The 27,062-nt window shown below is 34.9% G+C and overlaps 1 protein-coding gene across 1 annotated transcript in view; it reads left to right on the top strand.

Annotated features, from left to right (window-relative positions):
• SPATA17 (spermatogenesis associated 17) overlaps positions 1-27,062 on the top strand; it is a gene marked incomplete at both ends in the record, with an annotated part of 225,758 nt that overhangs the window by 115,752 nt on the left and 82,944 nt on the right. Inside the window, 2 exons of the mRNA XM_080699466.1 lie at positions 14,253-14,456; positions 20,162-20,310. Of these exons, the coding sequence (XP_080555592.1) occupies positions 14,253-14,456; positions 20,162-20,310 (353 nt within the window). The remainder of the gene's footprint in view (positions 1-14,252; positions 14,457-20,161; positions 20,311-27,062) is intronic.

Raw genomic sequence — 27,062 nt, 5'->3', positions numbered from 1 at the left:
TCTTGAAAGGATGGATTTCAAGAGTTGGGAAAAGGAGTTCTGCCGGAGCCAGCCAGCAAAAGTGTGGGTTCCAAAGAAAGGAGTTAAGGATGAAATAATTCAATTCTAAGAATTAATTCAAAGAATTTTAATTCAAGCATGGAAGGATAGCCAGTCCACTCCTGGATCGATATCTCTACTGGCCGATCCCAGGTTTATTTCTCTTGAAGCATTTATACAGTTTCAGGTCAATCAATCTCCTGGTGCTATCACCACCTGAATACAATAAAGACAGATCCAAAGCACATACATTGCAGGCAGGTCAATCAATACCCTCGTGCCATCACCACCTGATCTTCTCTCAAACCTTGATTACTTTGAACCTTCCATGATCCCAAACCTTGTTGACTGAGCAAAGGACAGTCAGCTGAGTCAGAAATATTCTTTTAGGGGAAAACCTTAATGGCTCCCCACAGAGTTCTTTTCTTGATTTACCAAACTGAAAACTGCCTCCTCTTCCTTAATATGGTGAAGGGCAAAGAAAAACCACCCATCAAAAATATAAGAAATGGAGCCAGGCATAGTGGTGTATGCTTGTAATCCCAGCGTTGGGGAGGCTGAGACAGGAGGATCTGAGTTTGTGGCCAGCCTCATCTACTTAGTGAGGCCCTCTGCAACTGAGTGGAACCCTGTTTCAAAATAAAGAATAAAAAATAGGGCTGTGGGTGTAGCTCAGAGGTAGAATGCCCCTGGGTTCCATCCCAAGTACCATAAAAAAAAAAGGAGAAAAATGGATAGTTCATACTCCCCACTAATTAGATTTACAGGGTTGTTAAGCAAGCAAGATTGGAGAAGGGTTTTAGAAGAAGGGTTTTAGAATAGTAGAAATGTGTACATGTTCATATACGAACTACTTTGGGGAGGAAGCTTGAAAATACAAGAGAGATGATGTAAGTAATTAAGAATAGACCGAGATAAGTGAGAGAGGATATGATGGAGATCATAAAGTTGTAGGCTTAAATAGGTTGAAGAAAATCTTAACCTCTACATTAGGAAGGAATACAATTAGTATAGGATCATATGTGAGTACTTTTGTAGGAAAGATGTTGAAGTAGCTGATGCATAAGGACCTTAATATTCTGATTGATCTTCTAAAATAATTGTAAGAGTCAGAGAAGGGAGATTGTTTAGTGTCACTGAGGACCCTGCTAAGTTTAAAGCCAAAAACTTTGTAGTATCACCAGTGTGCTTGGTTATATGATTTATTACAGCAGTTATCAGTGGCACAAAATGTAGACATGCAGAATAATAACAGTAAAAATAGCTAACAATTACTGAATGCTTAACTGCAAGCAATGTACATACTTTACATGAGTTATTTCTTTTTTTATATATCACTTTATAGAGTAGATTGTTATTCCCAATTTATTGATGAGGCAACAAGAGATTAATAAAGAGCCTAAAGTCAGTATTAGACAGATCTAAAGAAAAGAAAAGGTCTGGAAAAAATGCCTAAGCAAAAAACCAAACCAAATATCTTTTATTCAGTGCTTAGAGGGGTCAGTAAAATAGAAACCTGACATTTACAGGTAAAGAAAACATTGTTCAGTGAGGACCATTTCTCAGAAAATCATTTCAATGAAATCATTTTTGCAAAGTTTTTAAAAAATGCAATATGGTTAAAGGGGAGTCCAACCTTTATCCTCTTTCTTGTTTCACATTCAATTAATTACAATATGACTTTGGCCACAGAACAGAATCCACTTTAGCAGAGGTCACCTGTCACCTAATTACCATTCCAATGGTGCATTCTCCCTGCTTATGCCGTTAGTTTGACTTCTTAGGAGCATCTGACCCTACTGAACCCCCTCATGAAACCTCCTTCTCCCTTATGTCCAGCCTCTCCTTGCTCATCAGTGCTTTTTTGAATGACCTTCATGAGCGTCTCTTCTCCCACTTATTCCTTAAATGTACACACCCCTAACACCTTTTCTTGTTTCTTCTCTCTATACCCTCTCCTTGAGGACTGAATTTATCCATTGTCACACCATCAGCTACTTTTACTTGGAAAATGCTCAATTGCTATCGCTGAGCCCTTTCCTAAATTCCAGACCTACTCTTACACCTATATACTTGGACTTCTCCACCTGAATATTCTTTGGAAAGCTCCATCCTAATAACTCCAAGCAGATATTTATATTCTGCAGAAATATCCCTCTTTCTGCCTTTTCTGCCTGAGTTCCAGAACCAAACATTTACATGACTCTGCCTTCTCTTATCAATTTCACTTAACACATTGTCCAAGAATTCTCAAAGCTATACTCTGAAGATCTCACAATACAATTTAGAAGAAGGAAGATTTATTTGCTCACAGTTTTCTTGGAGATTTTTTGATCCAATCCTTATGAGCCTGGAGGCCATGGCTCTCAGGGCATGATGGTAGGAAGCAGAGGGAGAGGGAGACCACAAGTATTTGCTCCTCACATTAGAGAAACTAAAAGTAAGAGAGAGCAAGCAAGCAGGGGATTCTAAGACACAAGCACAGTCTCTAAGGTCTCATCACCAGGGACCCACCTTCTTTAGCCACAACCCACTAGCCTAGGTGACCACAAAGATAAGTCCATTCCAATGGGCCTTTGGTTTTTCCAATATGGATTTATCTACTGATGAGATTACAATTCTGATTACTTTTCTTAACTATGTCACCCGTAGCTCTCCAGGGTTCTCTCTGTATCTCACCATAACACAAATGCAGTAGGAATGTTTTGGGATTCTATTTCTGTGGAATAGTCCCAGTTTATCTCATTCTATTATTTTCACTGCTCTTTTTCCTTAACTCTGAATAAGAAATCATCAACTCATCTACAAACATCTCATCTTATATTACTTATTTATACCATCACAGATTTTTTTTTCTCTGAACCAGGTACTGAAATAGGCAATAGGTCAGGATTCTCAAACAAACAAACAAGGCAAATGCCCAGACACCTGCTTCCAAGATTCTGACTGAGTTAGTCATCAAAGAAGTGTGGACATCAGTATTCTTCTTCTCCAAATGACTGTAATATGTAACCAGAATGAAGGACCAACAATTCCAAGGAAAGGGGTAGTGTTTCAATTTTCCAACATTTATTGTTTGACTTCTTGATGATTGCCATTCTAATTGGGATTAGATGGAATCTCAGGGTATTTTTTTATCTCCCTGATTACTATTGATGTTGACATTTTTTTTTTCATATACTTATTGTCTATTTGTATTTATTATATTGTGAAGTGTCTTGTAGTTCAATTGTCCATTTTTTTGATTGGGTGATTTTTTTTTAGTTGAATCTTTTAAGCTCTGCATATTCTAGATGTTAGTCCTTTATCAAGGGAGTACCTGCCAAAGATCTCCCATTTTGTAGGCTCTCTCTTTAGACTCTTGTTGATTTCCTTTGATCAACATAAATTTTTTAGTTTAATACCATCCCATTTATTAATTCTTGTTTTTATTTCCTGAATTTTGTGTGTCTTATTGAGGAAGTAGCTATTTATGCCCATATGTTAGAGTGTTGGATCTCTGCCTTCTTCTAGTAATTTTGAAGTCTCAGGTCTAATTTCCAGGTCTTTGATCCATCTTGAGTTGACTCATGTGCAGGTAAGAAGTTGGGATTTAACCCAATGTAGAACCATTTTTTCTCAAAACCATTTGTTGAAAAGGGTGTCTTTAAGCTGGCCATGGTGGTAAAGGCTTGTAATCTCAGTACTAGGGAGGCTGAGACAGGAGGTTCACAGGTTCTCAGTCAGCCTCAGCTACTTAGTGAGACCCTCCACAACTTACTGAGACGCTATATCAAAATAAAGAACGAAAAATAGGGCTGAGGTTGGAGCTCAGAGGTAGAATGCCCCTGAGTTCAACTCCCAGTTCCAGGAAAAAAAAAAAAGGTTGTCTTTTCTTCAATGTATGTTTTTAGCATCTTTGTCTAAAATCAATTAGATATAAGCGTGTAGATTTGTTTCTCTATCTTCCATTCTGTTTCATTGGTCTATGAGTCTGTTTTTGTGCCTATACAATACTGTTTTTGTTACTATTGTTGTTGTATAATTTGAAATCAGGAGTTTTGATGCTTCTTGCGTGGTTCTAATTGCTGATAATATGAAATTTAGGACAAATTTTTCTAGCTCTGTGAAGAATGACATTGGTATTTTGGTAGGAATTACATTTAATTTGAGATCACTTTTGGTAGAATGGCAATTTTGATATTTATTCTGCCTATCCAAGAGCATGGGAAATCTTTTTATCTTCTAAGATCTTCAGTTTTGTTCTTTTATGTTTTTATAATTTTTTATTGTAGAGGTCTTTTTTTTACCTCCTGTGTTATAATTATCCCTAGGTATTTTTTGCTTTTGAGGTTATTGTGAATGGAATTGTTTTTTGAATTTCTTTTTCAGTGGATTCATGGTTGGCATATTGAAAAGGTACTAATTTTTTAGTTTGATTTTGTGTCCCACTACTCTTTTGTATTTATAATCAGCTCTGGACATCTTTTGGTTGAGTTATTTGGGTCTTCTAAGTATAGGATTATGTCATCTGTAAATAAAGATAATTTTAATTCTTCTTTTTCATTTGTATTTCTTTCATTTTCCTCTCTTGCTTTATTGCTCTGACTAGAATTGTGAGTACTATATTCAAAAAGAGTGGTGATATTGGGCATCCTTGTCTTAGTCTTAATTTTAAAGGGAAGTCTTGCAGTTTTTCTCCAATTCAATATGATGTTGGCTTTGGGTTTATTGTACATTGCCATATGATGTTTAAGTAAGTTCCTTCTATTTGGAAAGTGTTTTTTTTTTTAACATGAATGGGTGTTGGATTTTATCAAATGCTTTTTAATCTTCTATTAAGATGATCATATGATTTTTGTCCTTAGTTCTATTTTTGTGTTGAATTGCATGGATTGACCTGCATACGTTAAACCAGCCTTGCATCCCTAGGATGAAACTAATTTGGTCATGTTGTACAGTTTTCTCGATAGGGTTTTGAATGTGCATTGGTAGTATTTTGTTTAAAATTTTTGCATCTCTGTTTATCAAGGATATTGGTCCGTAATTTTCTTTCCTTGAGGTGTCTTTGTTCAGTTTTGGTATTAAGGTGATAAAAGAATTTCATCTTTTTCTATTTAACTTAATAATTTATGAAGTATTTGGTTTAGTTCTTCTATAAAGGTTTTGTGGAACTCAGCTTTGAATCTGTCCATACCTGGGCTTTTCGTTTATGGACACTTGTTATTGCTGTTTCTATCTCTTTCCTTGCTATTGGTTGGTTTATGTTTTCTGTATACTTTTCATTCAGTTTAGATAGGTTGTACATGTCTCTTCTGATGAGTTTTGTCTAAAATCTGTTTTGTCAAATATGATATACTGATCCAAGTAACTGTTTTTTATTTGTAGCCCTGTTCTGTTTTTTTCCCACTCTTTTTCTGCCTTTTGTGGTTTTAATTTAATATTTTATGTTATTCTATTTTCTTTTCTTTCTTAACATATTTACTTTTTAATGTAGTGGTTGCTCTATAGTCTGCAATATACATTTACAACCAATGCAATTCTCCTTTTTAAGAACATCATACCACTTCACAGATAGTGCGGTTACCTTATAATAATAAACTTTATTCCTCCCTTCCATCTCTCATAGTATTGTTTTCATTCATTATACGTAAGCATATATATATAATTAAATACTTTTTGTGTGCATGGGTCTGTGGATGGAACCCAGAGGCATTTAATCTCCGAGCTAATTCCTCCTGTTGCTCTCCTTTTTTTTTTTTTTTTTTTGTACAAAACTGAGTCCTGGTCTGTATAATTTTCCTCTTCTTTAAATACTACTTTCAACATTCCTTGCAAGGCAGGCATGTTGACAACAAGTAACATTAATTTTTGTTTTTCTGAGAAAGTCCTTATTTATCTTTGATATTTTAAGGATAGTTTTACAAAGTCAAGCTTTTTTCTTTAAATACTTTAAATACTTAATCTTAGTTATCCCCTTGTTTTCATGGTTTCTGAGAAGTTGGATATAATTCTTATCTTCTTTGGTTTTGTATAGTTAAATATCCTGTTGAATAGGGTCAACTCTGTGGTGAAAAATAAAGCTACTCTCACACAAGGAAAAACACAATATGATTTAATATAAAAATAATCAAATGAAAAATAAATTCCATTTTAATATATGAAATCAGTAATATTAAAACAACACATCCAGGGAGTTTTTCTGTACCTTACATGGTGTTCACATTATCAGATAAAGTGGTATCAAGAAAGAAAAAAAAAAACTGTATACAACACCAGACCAGGGGAAATGCAATATCCAGAGAAGAGCTTGGGAGGTCTCGTCAGCAGTTTCTATGGAGTTCTGGTTGGAAAGACTGGTCCATTGCAGAGAAATCACTCCATGAGTGAGGGGTCCTGTGCAGTCTGTCCACTCCTTGGGTGATACCTCAAGGAAATGTTTTAGTCCTTTCTTCTATTATGGGAACAACTACCTGAACTTTGTGTGAACTCACTAGAGTATATTAGCACATTAGAGAGCACAACTACCTCCCTGTTTCTGGGAAACAAGCTAAGAACATAAAGTTGAGAAGCTTAAGGGAAGGGGGAGGGACGTTTAGGGGGAGAAGCATCACTATATGTATTGCATGAAGATGCACAAGAACCTCTGCATTCCTGGGAAATAAGCTAATAAAAACAAAATAGAGAACACTGGGGAGAGGGAGAGGGAAGTTTAGGAGGATATACACATCCTTATATACTATTATAAGTTATTTTTCCCATTTAGCTTTTTAGAGATTTTTTTTTACTTTTGATTTTCTGAAGTTTGACCACGATGAGCTAGCGTTCTCCTCCCCCACCTCTCCCTCTCTCTCTCTCTCTCTCTCTCTCTCTCTCTCTCTCTCTCTCTCTCTCTCTCTCTCTCTTCTCTCTTCTCTCTTCTCTCTTCTTTCTTCTCTCTCTCTACATTTATCATATTTGGTGCTCTTTGAGCTTCCTGAATTGTTTGTGCTTTGGTGTCAAACACTGATTTGGGGAAAATTCTTAGTTACCATTACTCCAAATATTTCTTCCATGTATTTCTCACAATATTTTTGTTATTTCAGTTACAGATATGTTATGCCTTTTGTAGTTGTCTCAAAGTTCTTTGCTTTCTCAGCTTTTCTATTTTGGAAATTTCTCTGACATATCCTCAAAGTAAGAGATTTTTTACTATATCAGTTCAAATGAGTTCATCAAAGGCATTCTTTATTTCTTTTACCCTGTTATTTCTTGTAGCTTCCATCTCTGCTTACATTGGTCATCTATTCTTGCTTGCTGTTTACTTTATTCATTAGCTCTCTTAACATATTAATCTTTGTTACTATAAATTTTGTCTGATAATTATAAAATTTATGACTCCTCTAAGGAGCCCCAGAATTTTTATGTAAACAAACACAAGCTCAGTGAAGTTATTTCTGAGTCTTCTATTCTACTCCATTGGTCTATGTATCTGTTGATATTACTTGTAGTTTACTTTAAAGTCAGCTATTGTGATTCTTCCTGCATGGTTTTTGTTGCTGAGAACTACTTTGGCTATTCTGAGATTTTTGTTGTTCCAAAAGAATTTAAGGATTGACATTTTTTTCTATGTCTGTGAGGAATGACCTTGGTAATTTAATGGGTACTGTGTTGAATATGTAGATCACTTTTGGAAGTATGGACATTTTCATGATATTTATTCTGCCTATCTGTGAACATGGAAGAGCTTCCTATCTTCTAAGGTTTTCTTTTATTTCTTTTTTCAATGTTTTATAATTTTCTTTGTAGAGATCTTTTACCTTTGTGGTTAATTTTATTCCCAAGTTTTATTATTTGTGTGGGATATCCTGAGTGGAAATATTTTCTATATTTCTTTTTCAGTGGATTTGTGGTTGATATACAGAAAAACTTCCAAATTTTTAAGATTTATTTTGTATCCAGACACTTTGCTGAATTTGTTGATCAATTCTATAAGCTTTTTGGTTGAGTTTGTTGGATCTTAGTAGCATATCATCTGCAAATAGTGAAAGTTTGAGTTTTTTTTTTCCTATTTTTACTCCTTTGTTTTCCTTTTCTTGCCTTATTGCTCTGGCTAGAGTCTCAAGTACTATACTAAAAAGAAGTGGTGATAATGGACATCTTTGTCTTGTTCCTGTTTTTAGAGGAAATTCTCAAAGTTTTTCCCCAATTAATATGATGTTGGCTGTGGGCCTATTGTAGATTGCCTTTATGATGTTGAGGTATTTTCCTTGTATTCCGATTCTCTGCAGTGCTTTTAGCATAAATGGATGTTGAATTTTGTCAAATAATTTTCAGTGTCTATTGAAATGATCATGTTATTTTTGTCTCTGGTTCTGTTTAGGTGATGAATTACATGAATTGATTTTTGTATGTTGAACCATTCTTGTATTCCTGGGATGAACCCTACCTGGTCCTCGTGTATGATTTTCTTGATGTGGTTTTGAATGTGTGTTACTAGTAATTTGTCTAGCAGTTTTATATCCAAGTTCATTGATCTGTCTTTATTTGGTTTTGGTATTAATATGATCTTGGCTTCATAGAATGTATTGGGGAGAGTCCTATTTCTATTTCATGAAATAGATTAAGCTCTTCTATAAAGGTTTCATAAAATTAACTTGGGAAATCATCTGATCCTAGGCTTTTCTTTATGGGAGGCTCTTTATTGCTGTTATAATCTTTTTTATTGCTATTAGTAGGTTTAAAATTTCAGAATAGAAGAATCAGAAACAAATCTGCACACTTACAGCCAATTGATTTTTGACAAAGGGGCCAAAAACATGCACTAGTAAAAAGATAGCCTGTTCAACAAATGGCATTGGCAAAACTGGTTAACCATATGCGGAAAAATGGAAATAATTCTCACTTTCTCACCCTGTACAAGAGTCAATTCAAGATGGATCAAAGGCTTGGAAATTAGGTCCAACACTGCAACAGATAGGCAGGCACAGATAAATATGTTCTCAACAAGATCACAAAGGCACAAGAAACTAAAAGGCAAATCAATATCTGAGATTTTATGAAACCGAAGAGCTTCTGTATAGCAAAGGAAACTATCAAGAACCTCAACTTAGAGCCAACAGAATGGGAGAAGATTTTTGCCACCTACTCCTCCGATAGAGGACTAGTATCTAGAATATACAGAGAATTCAAGAAACTTAGCACTAAGAAAACAAATAACCCAATCAAAAAATGGACAAGTGAACTAAGTAGTACTTCACAAAAGAAGAAATTCAAGTGACAAATAAATGCATGAAAAAATGCTCAACAGCATTAACAGTCAGAGAGATGCAAATCAAAACTACCCTGAGATTTCATCTAACTCCAACTAGAATGGCAATCATTCAAAATACAGACAACAACAAATGCTGGTGAGGATGTGGAGAAGTGGGAACTTTATTACATTTTGGTGGGATTGCAAATTAGTGCAACCACTTTGGAAAACAGTATGGAGAATCCTCAGAAAGAATGGGAACGAACTTACCATGTGACCCATCAATACCACTTCTGAGTATCTATCCATAAGAATGGAAAGCAAACTACCAAACTAATGTATGCATATCTATGTTCATAGCCTCACAACTCACCATTGCCAAACTATGGAACCAGCCAAGATGTCCATTAACAGATGAATGGATTACAAAACTATGGGATATGTACACAATGGAAGTTTACTCGGCTATAAAGAAAAGCACAAATATGTCATTTATAGGGAAATGGATGAAATTGGAGAACATTATGCTAAGTGAGATTAGTCAATCACAAAAAATAAAAAATTGGATTCTTTCCCTAATATGTGGAAGCTAGGGAGAAAAAGTCATAGGAAGAACTCTAGATGAAGAAGGAGATACTATAGATGAGCAAATAAGGTGACCTAACTGAGGGGATGGGAGGGGGAAAAGAGCAACTTTTTAATGCACATGATGTACTTTAACAAACATGTCAGTGTCAATCACTAAGCCAAATACGAGAAGGAGAGGAGGGGAAGGAATGGGGTGGGAATTAGGTAAGGGCTAACTGGGGATGTGTACATGTATGTCTCCACTGTCTTGTACCCCATTAAGATGTATGACTACAATGCACCAATAAAAAAATTAAAAAGTAAAGTTATTTTTTTAATATTTCTTTCATCTGCACTGCTAAGGAATTTGGAAAAAAATGGCCTTTAAATAAATATACAAACAACTTGGTGATGTTGACAGATATAATTCCTTTGTAATGATCTTCAGGATTTGGAACCTAGAAAAAACCCCTAAATATTCCCTTCACATTACTATTTTGATTTTTGGGGGGTCTGCATTTATTGTGACCTCACTTTGTAATTTTACTCAAGACATTTATAAAATTTCTTTTTTTTTTTTCCAGTGCCTGGGTAGGAACCCAGAGAGAGCCTCATGTATGCTTAGCAAGCACTCTACCACTGGTCTACATTCACATCACTAACAATACTTTTTCTTAAATGGAAGTAAAAGAAGACACAAGCATTTGTTGCTAGTAATAGTTTATTTTAAAAATACTGAATATATATATATATATATATATATATATATATATATATATTCTATACCAAATATATTTTTGTGAGTTCCTAGTGTCTCCATGAAAGTCTTATCCCTTCTGGTTCACTGTGTCTGAGGGTCAGTGTGACTGCCTTAGATGCATGTGGAAACATGGCTAGCTGTAGCTGAGAAATGACCATGCTTCTTTTTAGTTCTCAGCAAGAGTAATTGAATGTATAATATCTTACTAAACGCTGGGCTGTGACAGTGTGTTAACACTGACTATCTCCTAACAGCAGGGCAATTATTTGCTGAGTGGGATTTTTAAATCTCCTGGCACTGGTATGTCCTGATAATTATGATGAAGTGCATTGGTCAGTGTTGATTCAGCAGTCCCTACCCTAGCAAATATTTCATTCACAGTTTCTGACCCATTTTTACTTCCCTAGTTATTAGTGATCTTTACTACTCTTCTTGCTAAATGTCTTATTTTTAAAAGCATGGTTGCTTAAAGCTTAGCACTCAGACACATTTTAGACATGCCTCCTTTTGTAAATATTTATATCTCACAGAATTTACATTTTTTTGAAAAAAAGAAGCAAAAATAGTATAAAAATTTGCTCTTTTTTGTGCCAATTCGTAACTCTTCTTTACTGAGTAATTGTCATTTCTGTAAGTAAAACTTGAATTTTTCTACTTATACTATATACTCTATTGTTCTTCATTTCTGGAGTAAGAAAAGCTCTAAATCATGAGAAATTACTGTTTCCCATATTGTTAAATATGAAATTGAAACATCACTAAATGTTATTCAGGAACTATAGGTGCATTTAATTCTATTTAATATTCTTCTTATTTCACAGAAATGTGTTTTGGAAGTAAACCTCAATAACAAAGAGAAGAGAAAAATTAGACTATAGCTTCCCCCAAGCAATTACAAAATAAAGGTCGGTGTATGAGTAGAAATGGCTATCAAATTCTTCACGAAACAAAACAATAGATTCTCCAAGTATAACAAGTATATTAATTGGTTTTCATATCAGTTGCACTCTTAAATACTCTTCCATACCACAGTTAACTATAAGAATAAAAACAGAGAAGAAAAGAGCCAACTGATTGTTAGAAATATGGAATGGTTCAAAATATTAATGTAATGCTAAGGGTGACTGGGTAACAAATGGTACATTTGCTTGTTGCTCAACCTGACATAATTAATATTCTAGGTCATGCTTAAGTTCCCATGATGGAGGGTCTGAAGAGGGGAATTCAAGAAAAATATATATCTATCATATAACTCATTGCTTTTTTCCCCCCTTTGACGAGTCAGAATCATAGCCTTTAAAAAAAATCAGTGCTTTCACACCTCATTTGCTGTATTCACCACTGGGCCACCAGTCAGCAGCCAGGCTTCATGCAAGGAGGTCAGTAAGAAGCTATTAGCAGAGTCCTCTCCTGAGATTTCTTGGGTCTTATTGAGTTGAATGTTAGCATGACAGTACTGCAAATAACTCAGTTGTAGGCTTTTTCTTTCTTTCTTTTTTTTAAACAGTTAGCACAGATTTCCCCATAGTGTTGGTCACTCTAGAAAATTATTGCTGAAAATGAAGTCCCCAAAGCTAGCTTGGCAGTAGCCCTTCTAAGTTGTGAAAAATGTGAAAACTAGAAAATATGTCATAGTCCCTTAAGGTTAACTCTGCCTTTTGTGACTCTTAGTAATATTTTTTTAGATCAATATCACACCATGATTTATAAGTGTCTTACAAATTATGAAATATGGAAGCTGAGATAATAGTAAGTTAAAATTGTTTCATTTTCTCAGAGAAATAATAATTCAATGACTACTACAGCACTATAAAAAGATGGGGTATTTGCTTGCTGTATGGATTGAGGAGGTGCTGGACTGTTTTTATTGATATAAGTGAGCAAATGTGTTAATTTCTAAAATACTGACACCTTGAAGATTTTAAATGATACATTTGAAATTCAATTAAAATATATTTTCTATCTATATTTGATTTAAATTGCAAAGAGAATACACATGAGAAGGTCTCCATATAGGTTGCAAAATATAATTTAAGAAAGCTATCATGTCTACTGAGCTATTTGCATTTCCCATCTAGTCTATGTATACATGTGCATGCAAATGTGGAAGGAGATCAAGATTCCTAATGGGGTAAAATGAATAGCTGGTAACAGTTATTCAGGTAGATAGATATTTTAAATGATAAATTATAGTCTAGTTAAACTGAATGTATTTTACCATTTTAATCATAAGGTTGTGGAAATTTTAGTATAAACTAGCAGACTCCAATTAATTAGATCATCACTAAGCACAATGTTATTCTACTATATCATTTTCATACACTATGTGATTTGGTTATATTTTAATAGTCTTTTAAATGCCATTTTTGTTTTTTTCATTACAATCAAATACATTCTCATCTTGGAAAATCACCCTAAAATCATTTAAAAATTACTATCTACAGAAAGCCATTATAAATATAAATGCATATTATATATATATTTTTATTAACATTCATTTATTTAAACTGTGTATGCACTTTGTCTATACTTACTGGGACAGTGAGAGAATGTTAGAATGGCATCAAAGTACTTTATATAACTGCCTTTTAATATTTTTCAGCATAGTAGTTTTCTTATATCAATCATAGTAAGGAGTAAATCTCAAGGAAGAGCCAGTTCAAAATATTTTTAGAAATAAAAATATGTTTATGTTAGCTTTCTTATATATAATAAAATTTAGCCCTCAATTATAAAATAAGAAAGTTGAGTTGGAGGTGACTGATGGATCTGTGGTAATTTAGTTCTAGATCACAATGCCTTTGAAAGCAAATTGAAACTGATGTGTTAGGAAAGATAAAAAGGGCCTAATCTATAAATTCCTTGAGAGCAGTCAATAAGAATTTGAAATAAATCTCAAACATCTTACTAAAGTATTTATGTGACTTTGAAAACAAGAGTAAAACAGATGATTTTATGGACTTTTCTGAATTGTGCACTCTTGTTGTAGATGAGTGCTTAGCATTCATTCACTGGATGTTTACTGTGTGTCTAGCACTCTTCTAGGCCTTGACGTTTCAAAAATACCTGAAACAGAGTACTTATGCTCCCTACTGCTTGCTTAAGCAAAACTGGTACAAAGATTATTATGAACCAATGTGATGGGTGATAAAATGTAGACATCCCCGGGTTGTTAAGAAAGCAATAGAAACAGGACACTTAATCTAGCCTGTGTAGGTATGATACAGGGGTTAACACTTACTGAAGTGTTAGACTAGAAAGGTATTATTTCTTGGGTAATTTTTCAAAGACAACTAACCTAATTAATTTTAATATTTCTGATCTACTGGTGTCATAAGTTAAACATAGCAACCAAGAATGTTTTGCATATGATGATGGTATAAGAGTACATTTTTAGGAATATACATTCTTCATATAGTCCAGAGTACCCACAGAGAAACCAATAAACCATATTATCCTCTAAAGTGTAAATTTTCTTCATTAATATGTACCTGCATATATGATATTTACATATATCCAAATATATATGTGTTCGATTATGGTTCTATGGAAATCAAATGCCAAAAAATATGGTTCTATTGAAGTATAGTTCTATGCAACTTGGATACTCATGTCTTCCTCTTATAGAATATGAAAATTAAAGATTAAAATCAAAATTGATTTCTTCTTCTTTAGATTCCAGGTATATACAATTCACCATTCAGGAAAGAGCCTGACCCTTGGGAGCTGCGGTTACAAAAGGCAAAACCTTTAACGCACCAAAGACCTAAACCTAAGCAGGAGTGCTCTGCGAGCCTTAGCGATTGGCTGGCGTGTACAAGTGCCAGGTCTTTTCCAAGATCTGAAATTCTGCCTCCTATTAATAGAAAGAAGTGTCAGGTACCACTTAGTCCTATGAGATTTCTGTCGTTAATTATATTCTTTCTTATTAAAATTTACAGTCTTAACCATTTTAAGTGTACATTTCAATGGCATTAAGTACATTCAGTGGAGCAACCATCACCACCATCCACCTCTAGGACTCTTCATCGTGCAAAACTGAAACTACCCATTAAATAAGTCTCCATTTCCCTTTGCCCTATACCCTCTAATGATTTATTTTGCTTAACATGGCGTTTTTAAAGTTTGTCCATGTTGTAACACATCTCAGAATTTTCTTCCTTTTTTTTTTTTGTGGTGGTACTGGGGATGGAACCTTTCTACCCCCGGGCTACACTCCCAGACCTATTTTATATTTTTATTTGGAAACAGGGTTTCTTAAGCCAGCAAGGCTGGCTTCAAACCTGGCTTCAAACCTGCATGATCCTCCTGTCTCCACCTCCCAAGTGTGGGGATTACAAGCATGCACCACCATACCGGGCTAGAATTTCCTTTCTTTTTAAGGCCACGTTTTCTTATTCATATCACACCTTGCTAATGGGCACTTGGTCACTGCCACATTTTATCTATTGTGAATATTGCTGCTATGAAGAGATGTACAAATACCTAGCCAGATGTGGCACTGTTGTTCAGCTCCATTTTGCCTATGTCTAGTTTCTTTTTTTCTTTTTTATTTTTATTTTTTTTGAAGGGGAGTAAAAGGTTTATTGGAAGCAGCAGGGAATGGCGGGGCGGAGGGTGGCTGAACACCCTCAAAGGGGCTGGAACTCTGGGTCCAGCAGCTGCCTTCAGGACAATACTTGAGAGTAGCCCAAGCTGAATTGCCTTCAGGTACACAAGGTGATTTGTCCTTTAAGGGTTAATCTGCTGGATTAATCACCAATATAATATTAAGAGAAGGTGGAATCTCAGCTATGTATGATGGTACACACCTGTGATCCCAGTATTGGGAGATTAAGACAGGAAGATTACGAGTTCACGACTAGCCTCAGCTACCTAGTAAGGCCTCCACAACTTAATGAGACCCTGTTTCAAAATAAGGCCGAGCGTGTAGCTCAGAGATAGAATGCTTTTGGGTTCCAACCCTGTACCGCAAAAATAAAAACAAAAAACAAACAACAACAATAACAACAACAACAACAACAAAACCCTGAGGCTAAGTACTTTATAAAGGAAAGAGGCCTAGTTAGCTCACCGTTTTGGAGGCTAGAAGTCAAAAACCAGACAGCTCCATCTGCTTGGCCTCCAGGGAGGCCCCGTTCACTACACTGAAACATGACAGAGGAGCGGGAAGAGGAACGGCCATGTGCAGAAGAGGACAAGCATGCGGGTGCCCTCAATCAGTAACAACTCACTCAATGGGGAGTAATGGGTCCCAAAAGAATGACACTAATTCTGTCTAAGGGTGATGCCCCTAATGATCTAACCACCTTCCACTATGCCCACCTATTAAACATGCCACCTCTATCCTTTTTTGTATGGTACTGGGGATTGAACCCCAACCCCTTTTTATTTTTTAAATTTTGAAACAAGGTCTCACTAAGTTAATGTGCACTGGCCTCAAACTTGTGGTCCTCCTGTCTTCGTCTCCCAAGCACTGGGGATCATAGGTGTGAAACACCACACATGGCTATGATTCCACCCTCTCTTAATAACATTTTGTTGGTGACTAAGATTCCAGCAGATTAACTCTTGTAAGGGACAAATCATCTCGAAACCATATAGACAAAATGGAGCTGAGCAACAGGAGTAAAAAGAGATACTGGAAAATTTTTTAGTTAATTTGGTGACATATATTTAGAATAGGGTTTCCTTTTTCCTTTCTAAATAAATTATACCAATATTCTAATGAAATAATTTAAAATTATCTGAAAAGTACTAATTATTTTTATGAAAAATACTAGTTATTTTATGAATAACTGAATTTTTACTACTTTAAAATATGCACATTACTTGATTTTATTTATTTATTTATTTATTTTTGGTGGTACTGGGGGTGGAACCCAGAGGCTTTCTACCTCTGGGCTATACTCCCAGACCTATTTTACTTTTTATTTGGAAACAGGGTCTCACTAAGTTGCTGAGGGCCTCACTAAGTAGCTGAGGCTAGCTTCAAACCTGTGTGATCCTCCTGTTACAAGCGTGCGCCATCACGCCTGGTGGTGGTGGTGATTTTATGTAGCATCATCAGAGGCAATAATTAAATTTATTAGTTATTCTATAAAGAAAATAAGTCTAGCACCTCCATTGCTTGTATAGTAAGTAGTATGTTAAATGTATTAAATGCTCAGAAGTATAGTAAGTAGTATGTTAAATGTATTAAATGCTCAGAAGTTGTTACAGTATTAGATACAACATTGCATAGTGTGTGTGTATGTGTGTGTTACTGGGTTTTGAAGGCAGGGACATTCTACCTCTGAGCTATATTCCCAGTACTATTTTATTTTTTATTTTGAAACAGGTTCTCACCCTGTTATTGCAAACTGGCCTTGAACCTGAGGTCCTCCTGCCTCAATCTCCCGAGGCTGGAAATACAGGTGTCCACTGCTGTGCATGGCTTGCATATTTGAATTTTTAACAATCACATTTCATACTATAGTTGTTGAGATATAGGTATTGGTACTATATGGAATTTATAGACTAATTTTGTATGCAACATTTTAGGAAATGTGAAAGTTACATGATATAAATGAAATAAGTTAGAAAATACCCTGGAGGCCATCTGAGCCAAACCACCACACTGTACAGTATTTGTTATATTAGCTATTAATCATTTAATAATATTTCATAGATTCCTAGAATGTTTTAACATTTGTTTCACTGCTTTAATTTTATTGTACTTTTATGATATAGATTCTCAACATACCCTCACACCCTCAAATAACAATATTTTTATTTCTTACCCAGCTTTTCCCTTTCATACCAATCTACAAACATTTGTGTGTGTGTGTGTGTGTGTATGTGTGTGTGTGTGTGTGTCTTTAGACTATATGGAACACATAGAAGAAAGATAGATAGACAGTATACAGATAGATAAAAGGTATATTTTCATGTTGTCTATTTATGTAAACTTTGCATAAATGATATATATTCATATGTCTACATGGAAGATATACATGCATATGTGTATATGCATATATGGGATATATATGAATATATATAAAATATTCATTTATATAAAAAGATCACTATGTATGTGTATAATGAGAGGAACATATATGTATAAATGGGGAAAATGTAAGTGTATGGAGGAATTTATGAATATGCAATTTATTTTTAATGGATGTTCATACACACACACACACACACACACACACACACACTGCTAAATTATTTATTTGGTATACAACAAAATGCTCTCTGACAATATATTTTCCTCCTTCTCTCTCCTTCCTTCCTTTTTCACCTCCTTGTGTTTCTTTTCCTGCATTAGTATCTCTTCTCTTCCTTCCTCCTTCCCTCATGTCCTCCTTTTCCTTCTCATCTTCTCCTGCTGCCCTGGTCCCCCTACCCTGCCCTTTCTATTATCTTCCCTTCCTTCTCCTTCTTTCTTTGCCTTTTTTATTCATTTTATTCTTGGACTACTTTCTTCCCTCTTCCCTATTTTTTCTTTTTTCCTTTTTCTCTTTCCTTTCTTTTATTTTAACAGAATTTTGTTATGTTGCTTTTTATTGAAACACATTTCCTCTATGTTATCCAATAATAAAAAGGTCTATAGATCATTACATCACTACATCATTAAGGACATGTAGGCTAATGCTGAAGTGATGATATTTGTATAGAGTATTTGTGCTTGCCGGGTGATTTCCTAAATGTATGGAACAATACAACTCAGCTTTAGAAAATAAACTCATTAAGCCAGTCATTGAATTATATATGTGTATGCTGATACACTAGAAAAAAAAAGTTAGAAGGCGGAGCTTAGCCACAGAGAAGACCAGCACTCCACGTGGATGTTGGGAGCCATGTGGGTGCTCGGTGCTTCAAAGTCATGGCTCTAGACTGCTTCCTTGGCCGGGCGTGGTGGCGCACGTTTGTAATCCCCGTGCTTGGGAGGCAGAGACAGGAGGATCGCGCAGGTTCGAAGCCAGCCGCGCTGGCTTAAAGAGACCCTGTTTCCAAATTTAAAAAAGTACAAAAATAGGGCTGGGAGCATAGCCCAGAGGTAGAAGGGCTTCCAGGAACCCCAGTACCATAAAAAAAAAATAGACTGCTTCCTGATTTGATACCACAAATGTTCAGAACTCTTAAAATGTTCTTCTTGAAAATAATAATAATAATAAACATCATTTTTGGAAACATTTTTGAGTATTTACAATGCTAAAAATATTACATTATCTTATGCATCTTAAAGAGCAATTTTGTGATCGTTATTTTATTTTACCTATGATGAGAATTGACCTGAAGAAGTAATTTTCCCCTAGTTACACAACAAAAATTAATTGTTTTAAGTCATGGAATGGGCCAATGAATAAAAATCTGCTAAAAGTGTTCATTTCTTAATAGTGGACTCAAATCATGTTACTGTATCTTTAAAATATAAAGTTCCAATAAAAATCCATTAACCACTTTCAAATATAGCAATCCTCCTGTCCAGCTGTGAAAAGTACTAGATGATACTTATTTGCCATTTGTGTTATTTACGGTCCATGACTTTTATGGTAACTGGTTCCTATTATTGGTTTCTATTAATGTAAAACATAAGTGAACATAAATGAGGCGTGAATCATTTCTTTTTATTAGCCCACAGTCTTCACTCAGTGCTCGCAGTAACTCCAGCTGTGTCTTGTTAGTGATAACCTATTTAAAGAAGAGATATTTAAGAATAAGAAATCTGATTAGAAATCCTCGTCCATTGTATATTACTTCTCTCTTTAAAATATTGGTGAAAAAAGAGAAAAAATATGTAATTAATGGCACAGCAAAGTCTTGGGCTGCCTCTGGTTCATATTGTCCTTAGTATGATACTAATTAGACAACCAGTGGATTCAGTGACTGGTTACTAGACTAGTAACTATCACCTAACAGTAGGGTGTGTTTTGAGTCACTTCATAGTGTAGCTCTGGACTTTCTTCTGCTATAGATTTGTGTCTTTAAAAGGTTGCTTTCTACCGGTATCAGGGCAGTTGAACAATAGAGTTTAAAATAATGTAAGCAAAATTATGTTTTTCCTATTTGGGGGGAACCACCAATTAAATATAAGATGTATTATTCACTAAAACTTTAACGAAAAAACATATGCTTTCAAGTTTCTGTTTGTGCGATGGCTTTTGGAAATCTATGCCTAGAATATTTTAAAAATTATTTTACTTACTCAAAAAGGAAAAGAATCATTGTTCAGTTGTATTTAACAATGTGATCTAAAAGCACAGAGGAAGTGTGCTTTTAGATTAGAAAACAAAGCAACCTATTACTACAAGTGTGCCAGTTCCAGCATGAAAATATTTTGATGTAAGGAAACCTCTGCTCAATCTGAAATATTTTAAAGCAATCACTTTTACTTGACTACATATCTGAGAAATAAATGATATTCTTGTTTTTGATATTCTTGTATTTTCTAATGCAGAGGAGAATCAAATGTGTTTTTAAAATAAATAAATTTGCTATATTTTGTAGATGTTCACTAGCCATGGTCCTCAACAGTTATGTCATAGAAAAAAAAACAGCTTCTATAATAAAATGTGCACCTCATTTTGTCTCATCAGGGGCCATTCCGAGATTACAACGAAGTAATAGAACAACGCTACAAGCCTTTGGAGCCAACACTGAGAGTGGCAGAACCGATCGATGAGTTAACTATGGCCAGAGAAGAATTCAAAAGAGAGGAACGGAGGCAAAATGTAAATGACAACATGTGAGTAAGATAAGATCCAATGAAACAAAAACATTTTTGTTAACATGGATTCAATTCCAGTTGGCTATACATTCTAGGTTGAATAAATCAGGTACAATTAAAGAAGTTAGTTATGACCAAGGAAAATAACACTAAAAGATGAAGGATGATATAATAGCACATGTGATTTTAAATTACTTTATTAGCACCGGTGATTTGTGTTTCAGTTCATACATCTTTCTCCAAGGTGTTTGTACCCTCTTAAGTTACCTCTTACCAATAGAATCATATGTAATTTATAAATAGATCATTTTCAATCCAGAATGGCCTTGTTATTTTTATTATCTTATAGTGTCTCATGCAATTGCCACTGCAATGTACCTTACAATGATTCTTTATAATATTAAATGATAACAAATTATTATAATAAATTATTAAATATAATGTAATAATTTTAGTATAATATGAAATAAATTAAATTTCTGTATAATGGTAATTTCACAACATATAAATTGTCATAATTATGGTTATTTGTATAACATATAATGGTCTGAATTATCATAAAATATATGCTATATAATAGCAATTTATATACTATATAAAAAATACAATATAAGTGTGTTTTATTATAGAAAGAAACTAAAAAGACCTAGTCTTCACAGTGGACTTTTTAGAAATCATTTTATCAGTCAGAAAAGATACATGAAATATGCTTTATTATAATCATAAATTTATAAGGATACTCTTACAAAGTAAAATTTTTCACATAGCTGGCATCAAAGATAAACTTGGTAAGGATCTTCATTAATTTTTATAATTTTTTCATTTTATGGTAATTACTTGAAGTGAAAATAATTAGCTATAGTGTATTTAGCAGATTCTTTGAGTAATTGATTGAGTTAACCAATTGTACAGTGAATAAGGAAATCAGAAACATTTTTTTCCAATTAGTTTTGGGGAGGTAAATTAGTTTTACCACAGAAATTAAAGAAGATTAATGCTACTCAGACTTAGTCAAGCTAAATATGCAATTTAGTGATAAATATCTGAATGTTACCCAGAATTCTTTTTCTATTTTCAACAATGCAAAGGTTTATGGGGTGACAAGAGTAATTGCTGAAAAAATTGAGATAATTACTGATCTTCTCATTGACATTTCTACAAAAATCACTATATATCGATGGTACTGTGATGCTCTTTCTTAGAGTTTTTTCCTGATAAGCCTAGAAAAATCAGATATTAGTGTTATCCCTAAAGAAATGTGTTCAACTTATATTTTCCATAGAATACTTGTAATTATCTTCAGTTTTGATGGCATTTTTTTTTTTTTGCAGTACTGGGGATGGAACCCAGGGGCATTCCACCTCTGATCTATACCCCCAATCTTTTTTTTTTTAGTCTTTTTCTTTTTTTTTAAACAGGGTCTCACTGAGTTGTGAAGGGCCTCGCTAAGTAGCTGAGGCTGTACCAGAACTGAGATCCTCAGGTCTCCGCCTCCCAAATCCTGGGATTACAAGCGTGTGCCACCACAGTGGTATTTCTGATGACCTTTACTCCAAAGCTTTCAGAGACTGAAAAGTGTTTCTATGATTATCAAACCAATCAAAAACAAAGTTGAGAGGAATACTGAGGTTCGTTAATGGAAAGACTACCATCGACTGCATATATACATGTAAATACACCAATGTCGATATTGATACTCTATAGTGGGAGGGAGGGAAATAGGGAGACAGGGGCCCACCAAGTGCTATGTGCATGTATGTCACTGTCAACATGATTTACATTATGATGTGAGGCTATAATGCACCAATAAAAGCACAAAAGAAGAAAAAAAACAAAGTTGAAAATACTACAGAAGTTACCTGAAGTGTCAAAGCTATCATAATTTTAGCAGCTAGGTTAGGCAATTGGTCCTAGCAATTAACCTAAGGATAATTCCACTATTAGGGGGATTGAAAGGCTGATACTTTGCAGCTTTCTCTAAACTACTTTGGTGTTCATATACTGAATAACATAATTGTATCTTATGTGGCAAAAATATTAGAAATTTAGATTTTATGTTTCCGCTGATAATAATTGGTGATAGAAATTAGGGGGGGAATTTACTCTTATTACAGAGATGCATTTTTTTTAATGCAGAGGATTCTTTTATCACATTACCAATTATATCTCTAGGAAATTAAAGACAGTATGTTTATTACCAACCCAGGGCTTTATTCAGGGACCTCTGTATCAAGGGGGGAAAGTAGAGCTACTTATTAAATCTCAAGGACTCAAAGCATGGCATGATATCTGAGGGTTTGATATATTTAGCAATTTTATTTTTATATTGTTTTCGAAACTGCAATATGCTTTAGTAGGAGTATGAGCTTAAGAACTTGATCAATGTGAGCTCAAATTTTAGCTAGTTTGAACAGTAGCAGTATGATCTTAGCTAAGTGACTTAAGCTCTCTGAACCCCTATTTTCCTCTAAGGTTGGAGATAGAAATGTTGCCAGAGACGTCGTAATGTCTTAATTAAAAAATAATTATTAGGAGGCTGAGACAGGACGATCACAGGTTCGAGGGCAGCCTGAGCAACTTCGTGAGAACCTTAGGAACTTAGCAAGATTCTGCTTCAAAATAAAAAATAAAACAGAGCTAGGGATGTAATGCAGAGGGAGATTGCCCCTGGATTCAATCACTAATACCAAAATAAATACCATATTTATTGTCAGACTTTGTATTTACTACAAACACCATAATTGTATATGTAAGAAGATATCAAAGAAGGTGGAGGAAAGTAACAGATTTTAAAGCCAAAGTTAAGAAAGACCACAAGCAGAACTCTTCATAAGCCACAGTCTCCTAACTTCATAAAAGGTTTCTCACTGGGCTTCTAAAAGATAGATTTTCTGAGGGTATCATCTGGGGCTGCCATACCAAAGTTCCAGTACTGGCTTTAGCAACAGTCGTGCACTATTCCCCAGTTCTTGGCGGCTGGCCATCCTAACTCAAGACCCAGAGGGGTGGTTCCTCTAAGGGATGAAAGGAGGAATCTGTTTATGCCTCTCACTTGGCTTCTGCTAGTTTACTGTTGATCTCTGTCTTCCCTGGGCCAGTAAAGCATCCCTCTGGCCCCTCTGAGCTTGCCAAGCGCCATTTCTGCCCTCGTTCATTTTCACATAGCAGTCTCCCTGAGTAACTGTATGGATCCAAATTTTCCTTTTTCATAAGAACACCAGTCACATTGAATTAGGGGCCACCTTACTCCAGTAAGACCTTATCTTTATTTGTCACATCTGCAATGGACCTCTTTGCAAATATGGTACCTCCAAGGTAATAGTGGTTAGGACTTCAACCTTACCCCTGTGGGCAAATTGTGTTATGGGAGAACACAGTCCAAGCCATTATGCTTAGTCTGTTTTGATTTGACAGTCCCAGGCTGTTGGGTGATAAATGTTATTTACATATGTTCTTTAAAATAAACACATATAGATTACATATTTTTTAGAAGTCATTTTATTTATTTATTCATTTATTTATTTATTTATTTTGGTGGTACTGGGGTTCCTGGAAATCCTTCTACCTCTGGACTACACTCCCAGACCTATTTTTTTTTATATTTCTATTTGGAAACAGGGTCTCTTAAGCCAGTGAGGCTGGCTTCGAACCTGCGCAATCCTCCTGTCTCTGCCTCCCAAGTGCGGGGATTACAAGCGTGCGCCACTATGCCCGGCTAGAGGTCACTTTAAAACTTTATCTTTTTGTTTTTGGCCTTAAAGAAACTAGTTTCATTTTCTCATGCCTTCTTAAAGAAAATCATTTTAATTCATGTATCTTATTTTAAGAACATAAGAGATTAAGCAATTATTAAATAATTGCCCAGGATTCTTTATGTGGGAAGCTGCGATTTAGGTATTGTGAGAAATAAAAATATTTATTGATTCAGGAAATGTTTACATACATGGAATAGCTCTATACTTTAAAGATATACCAATAAATAAAATAAAATTTCTACTATCATAGAGCTTATATAGCTTGAAACCCAACTAGATAACCTAATGGAATTTTAAGTAAGAATGACCAGTTCTTGATAAATTGGTCAAGTGTGCTTTAAGACAATAATATGTGTGTGTGTGTGTGTGTGTGTGTGTGTGTGTGTGTGTTGTACTAGGAATTGAACCCAGAAGCACTCTACCTCTGAGTTACACCCCCATTCCTTTTTATTTTTTATTTTGAAATAGGGTTTCACTAAATTGCTGAGACTACTCTTGAACTCGTGATTCTCCAATAAAAGCCTCCCACGTATTGGGATTACAGGGACAATAATATGTTTTTTAATGTAGAACTGGTTCTGATCTGTGATGATGTGGAGAAGTGTTTTGTTTTGTTTTTGTAGAGTTGAAGATGGGATTGAACCCATCTTATGCTGGGTAAGCACTCTACCCGTGAGCTGCATCCCCAGTTCTGCTAGGCGAGTATTGACAGAGAAGAATTAAATTGGATTCTATGCCTGAAAGTTAAGAGTTTTGTAAAGAAAAAAAAAGGTAGATGAAAGTAGAATGATGGTATGAAAAATATATGGTATGAAAAATATATGATGGTAGAAAAAGTTGACAAAACAATGAAAAGATCAATTTGACTGAAACTTACTTTTTGTGTTAGATGTCAGTAGCAAGAAAAAAAATGTGAAGATCTTCAAGACCAACAATTTGGGGGTTTATTCTATAGGCAACAGAAAATTATTTAAGGCTTCTGAGAAAGAGCATGTTATAAAAAGAATATGAATTTGTTGATTATGGGACAGATGTCGTTGAGAAGAAATATGCTAGATGCAGTGAAACTCATTAGGAAAATATTGCAGTAATTTTGGTGAGAGGTAATGGGACAGAATTAAGCTGATCTCAGAATTCAATCTTTACTCTTTTTCTTTAGTTATTCTTTCTGTATATAATTTCAGTGATTGCTTCTATTTGAGAGACTCCAACTATCACATCTCTGCCAATGATTTCCATTCTAAATCTCTAAGATCTTGCTCCTGCATTCCAGAATTATATTTTCAACTGCCATCTTGGTTTGCATCTCCAACAGCTGTCCTAAACTTGGTACATGATGCATTGGTCTGCTTCTTTTTGACTTGAGTATGAATTACAGTCCAATTATCTGCCCAAGCTACAGACTTGCAATTTACCTTTTTCTCCACCTCTACCATCACCCATATTCTCAAATACTGTTTATTCTATATCCTGAATATCTTTCAAATTTATTCTCTCTTATCCTTTCTACTTCTAGTGTATATTTTAGGCACCTAATAATTCTTACTTTAATTGCCATAAAAATGCCATCTGTCTGATCTATGCAGTCTTACTCTAACTTAGTACATTTTGCCACAGCATCACTAACAAAATTTATCCATGACATTGTGCAGGCTTTTTACCACTTTAAGGATAAATTTTAATCTGATCAGAGAGACTTCTAGGGTTTGAAATTTAAGAGATGGGCACTTTAAGGAATATATTTAAATATGAAATAGAACCATGCAACTTGTTTAAATGAAATTGGAAAAGAAATTATTAAGAGGTGCAAGAAATGAGAGGGTACAATGGTACCAGAGCTATCAAAATTAATGCCTAATTTATTCATTGAACAGCAAAGATGTAATGAAGTAGGCAGTCAGAAGTCAGATGATACAAATTATTATATGGGCTTCCTTAAAGTTCTGTGAGAGGCATGAAATCCTATATGTTGTGACTATAAATACATTAGAATGGGGATACTTTCCAAGACCTCCAGTAGATGACTAAAACCACAGGTATTACCATACCCTGTGTATATTATGTTCTTTCTTTATTAAGTTGAAGTCTTCTATGTCTCCATTTAAAGAAAGCCCTTCAAAGCTTCTCTTTGGCATATCTGAATTGCTTATTTCACTACTCTTATTCTTTAGGCCATTATTAAGTAAAATCAGGATTGCTTGAACATAGGTACTGCAATACCATGACAATCAACCTGATAACTGACACAGATACTGAGTAACTAACAGGCAGGTAGTACATACAGAGACCCTAGAAAAAGGAATGATTCATGCCCTTGGTGGGATGAAGTCGGATGGCATGTGAGATCTCATCGCACTACTTAGAATGACATGCAACTTAAAATTTAGGAATTGTTTAATTTTAGAATTTTAATGTTTTCATGTTACTAGAGTTGACCACACATAACTGAAAACTTGGAAAGTGAAACCACAGCTGAAGGGGAGATTATTGTGACTTATATTAATTGTAAACAACCTAGCTTAATACGGGACACTGTGATTACACAGCCATAATTGTATTAAAAGTAGAGTGGATCTAGGATACTACATCAGAAAGCAGTGCCTATCCATGTTCCGGGAGACAGACTAACAGCTCCCCAAAGAGCCCATGTGTCCCAATACCAAGGACCTGTGAATATGTTATTTCACATAATAAAAAGGACTGCAGATGCGATTAAATTAAGGATTTTTAAATGCAGAGATTATTATGGATTATCTGGGTAAGAGTGGTATAATCACAGGCATCCTAATAAGTGGAAGAGGGAAGCAGAAAGAGATTTGACTTCGTTCTGGGAGATCATAGTAATGCAGAGTGAGAAGGGCTGGACTCGACTGTGGCAGCTTTGAAGACAGGCAAAGACCACAGCCAAGGGATGTAGCAGCCTCAAGAAGCTGAAAACTGCTGCGAAATGGATCCTCCCCTGGACCCTCCACGGGGGACACAGCTCTGCCAGTACATCATTTCAGCTCAGTAAGA

The sequence above is a fragment of the Muscardinus avellanarius genome (assembly GCF_963383645.1).
Source record: "Muscardinus avellanarius genome assembly, chromosome: 7".
Taxonomy (NCBI): Eukaryota; Metazoa; Chordata; class Mammalia; order Rodentia; family Gliridae; genus Muscardinus; species Muscardinus avellanarius.
This window is presented reverse-complemented; position numbering and strand designations above follow the sequence as displayed.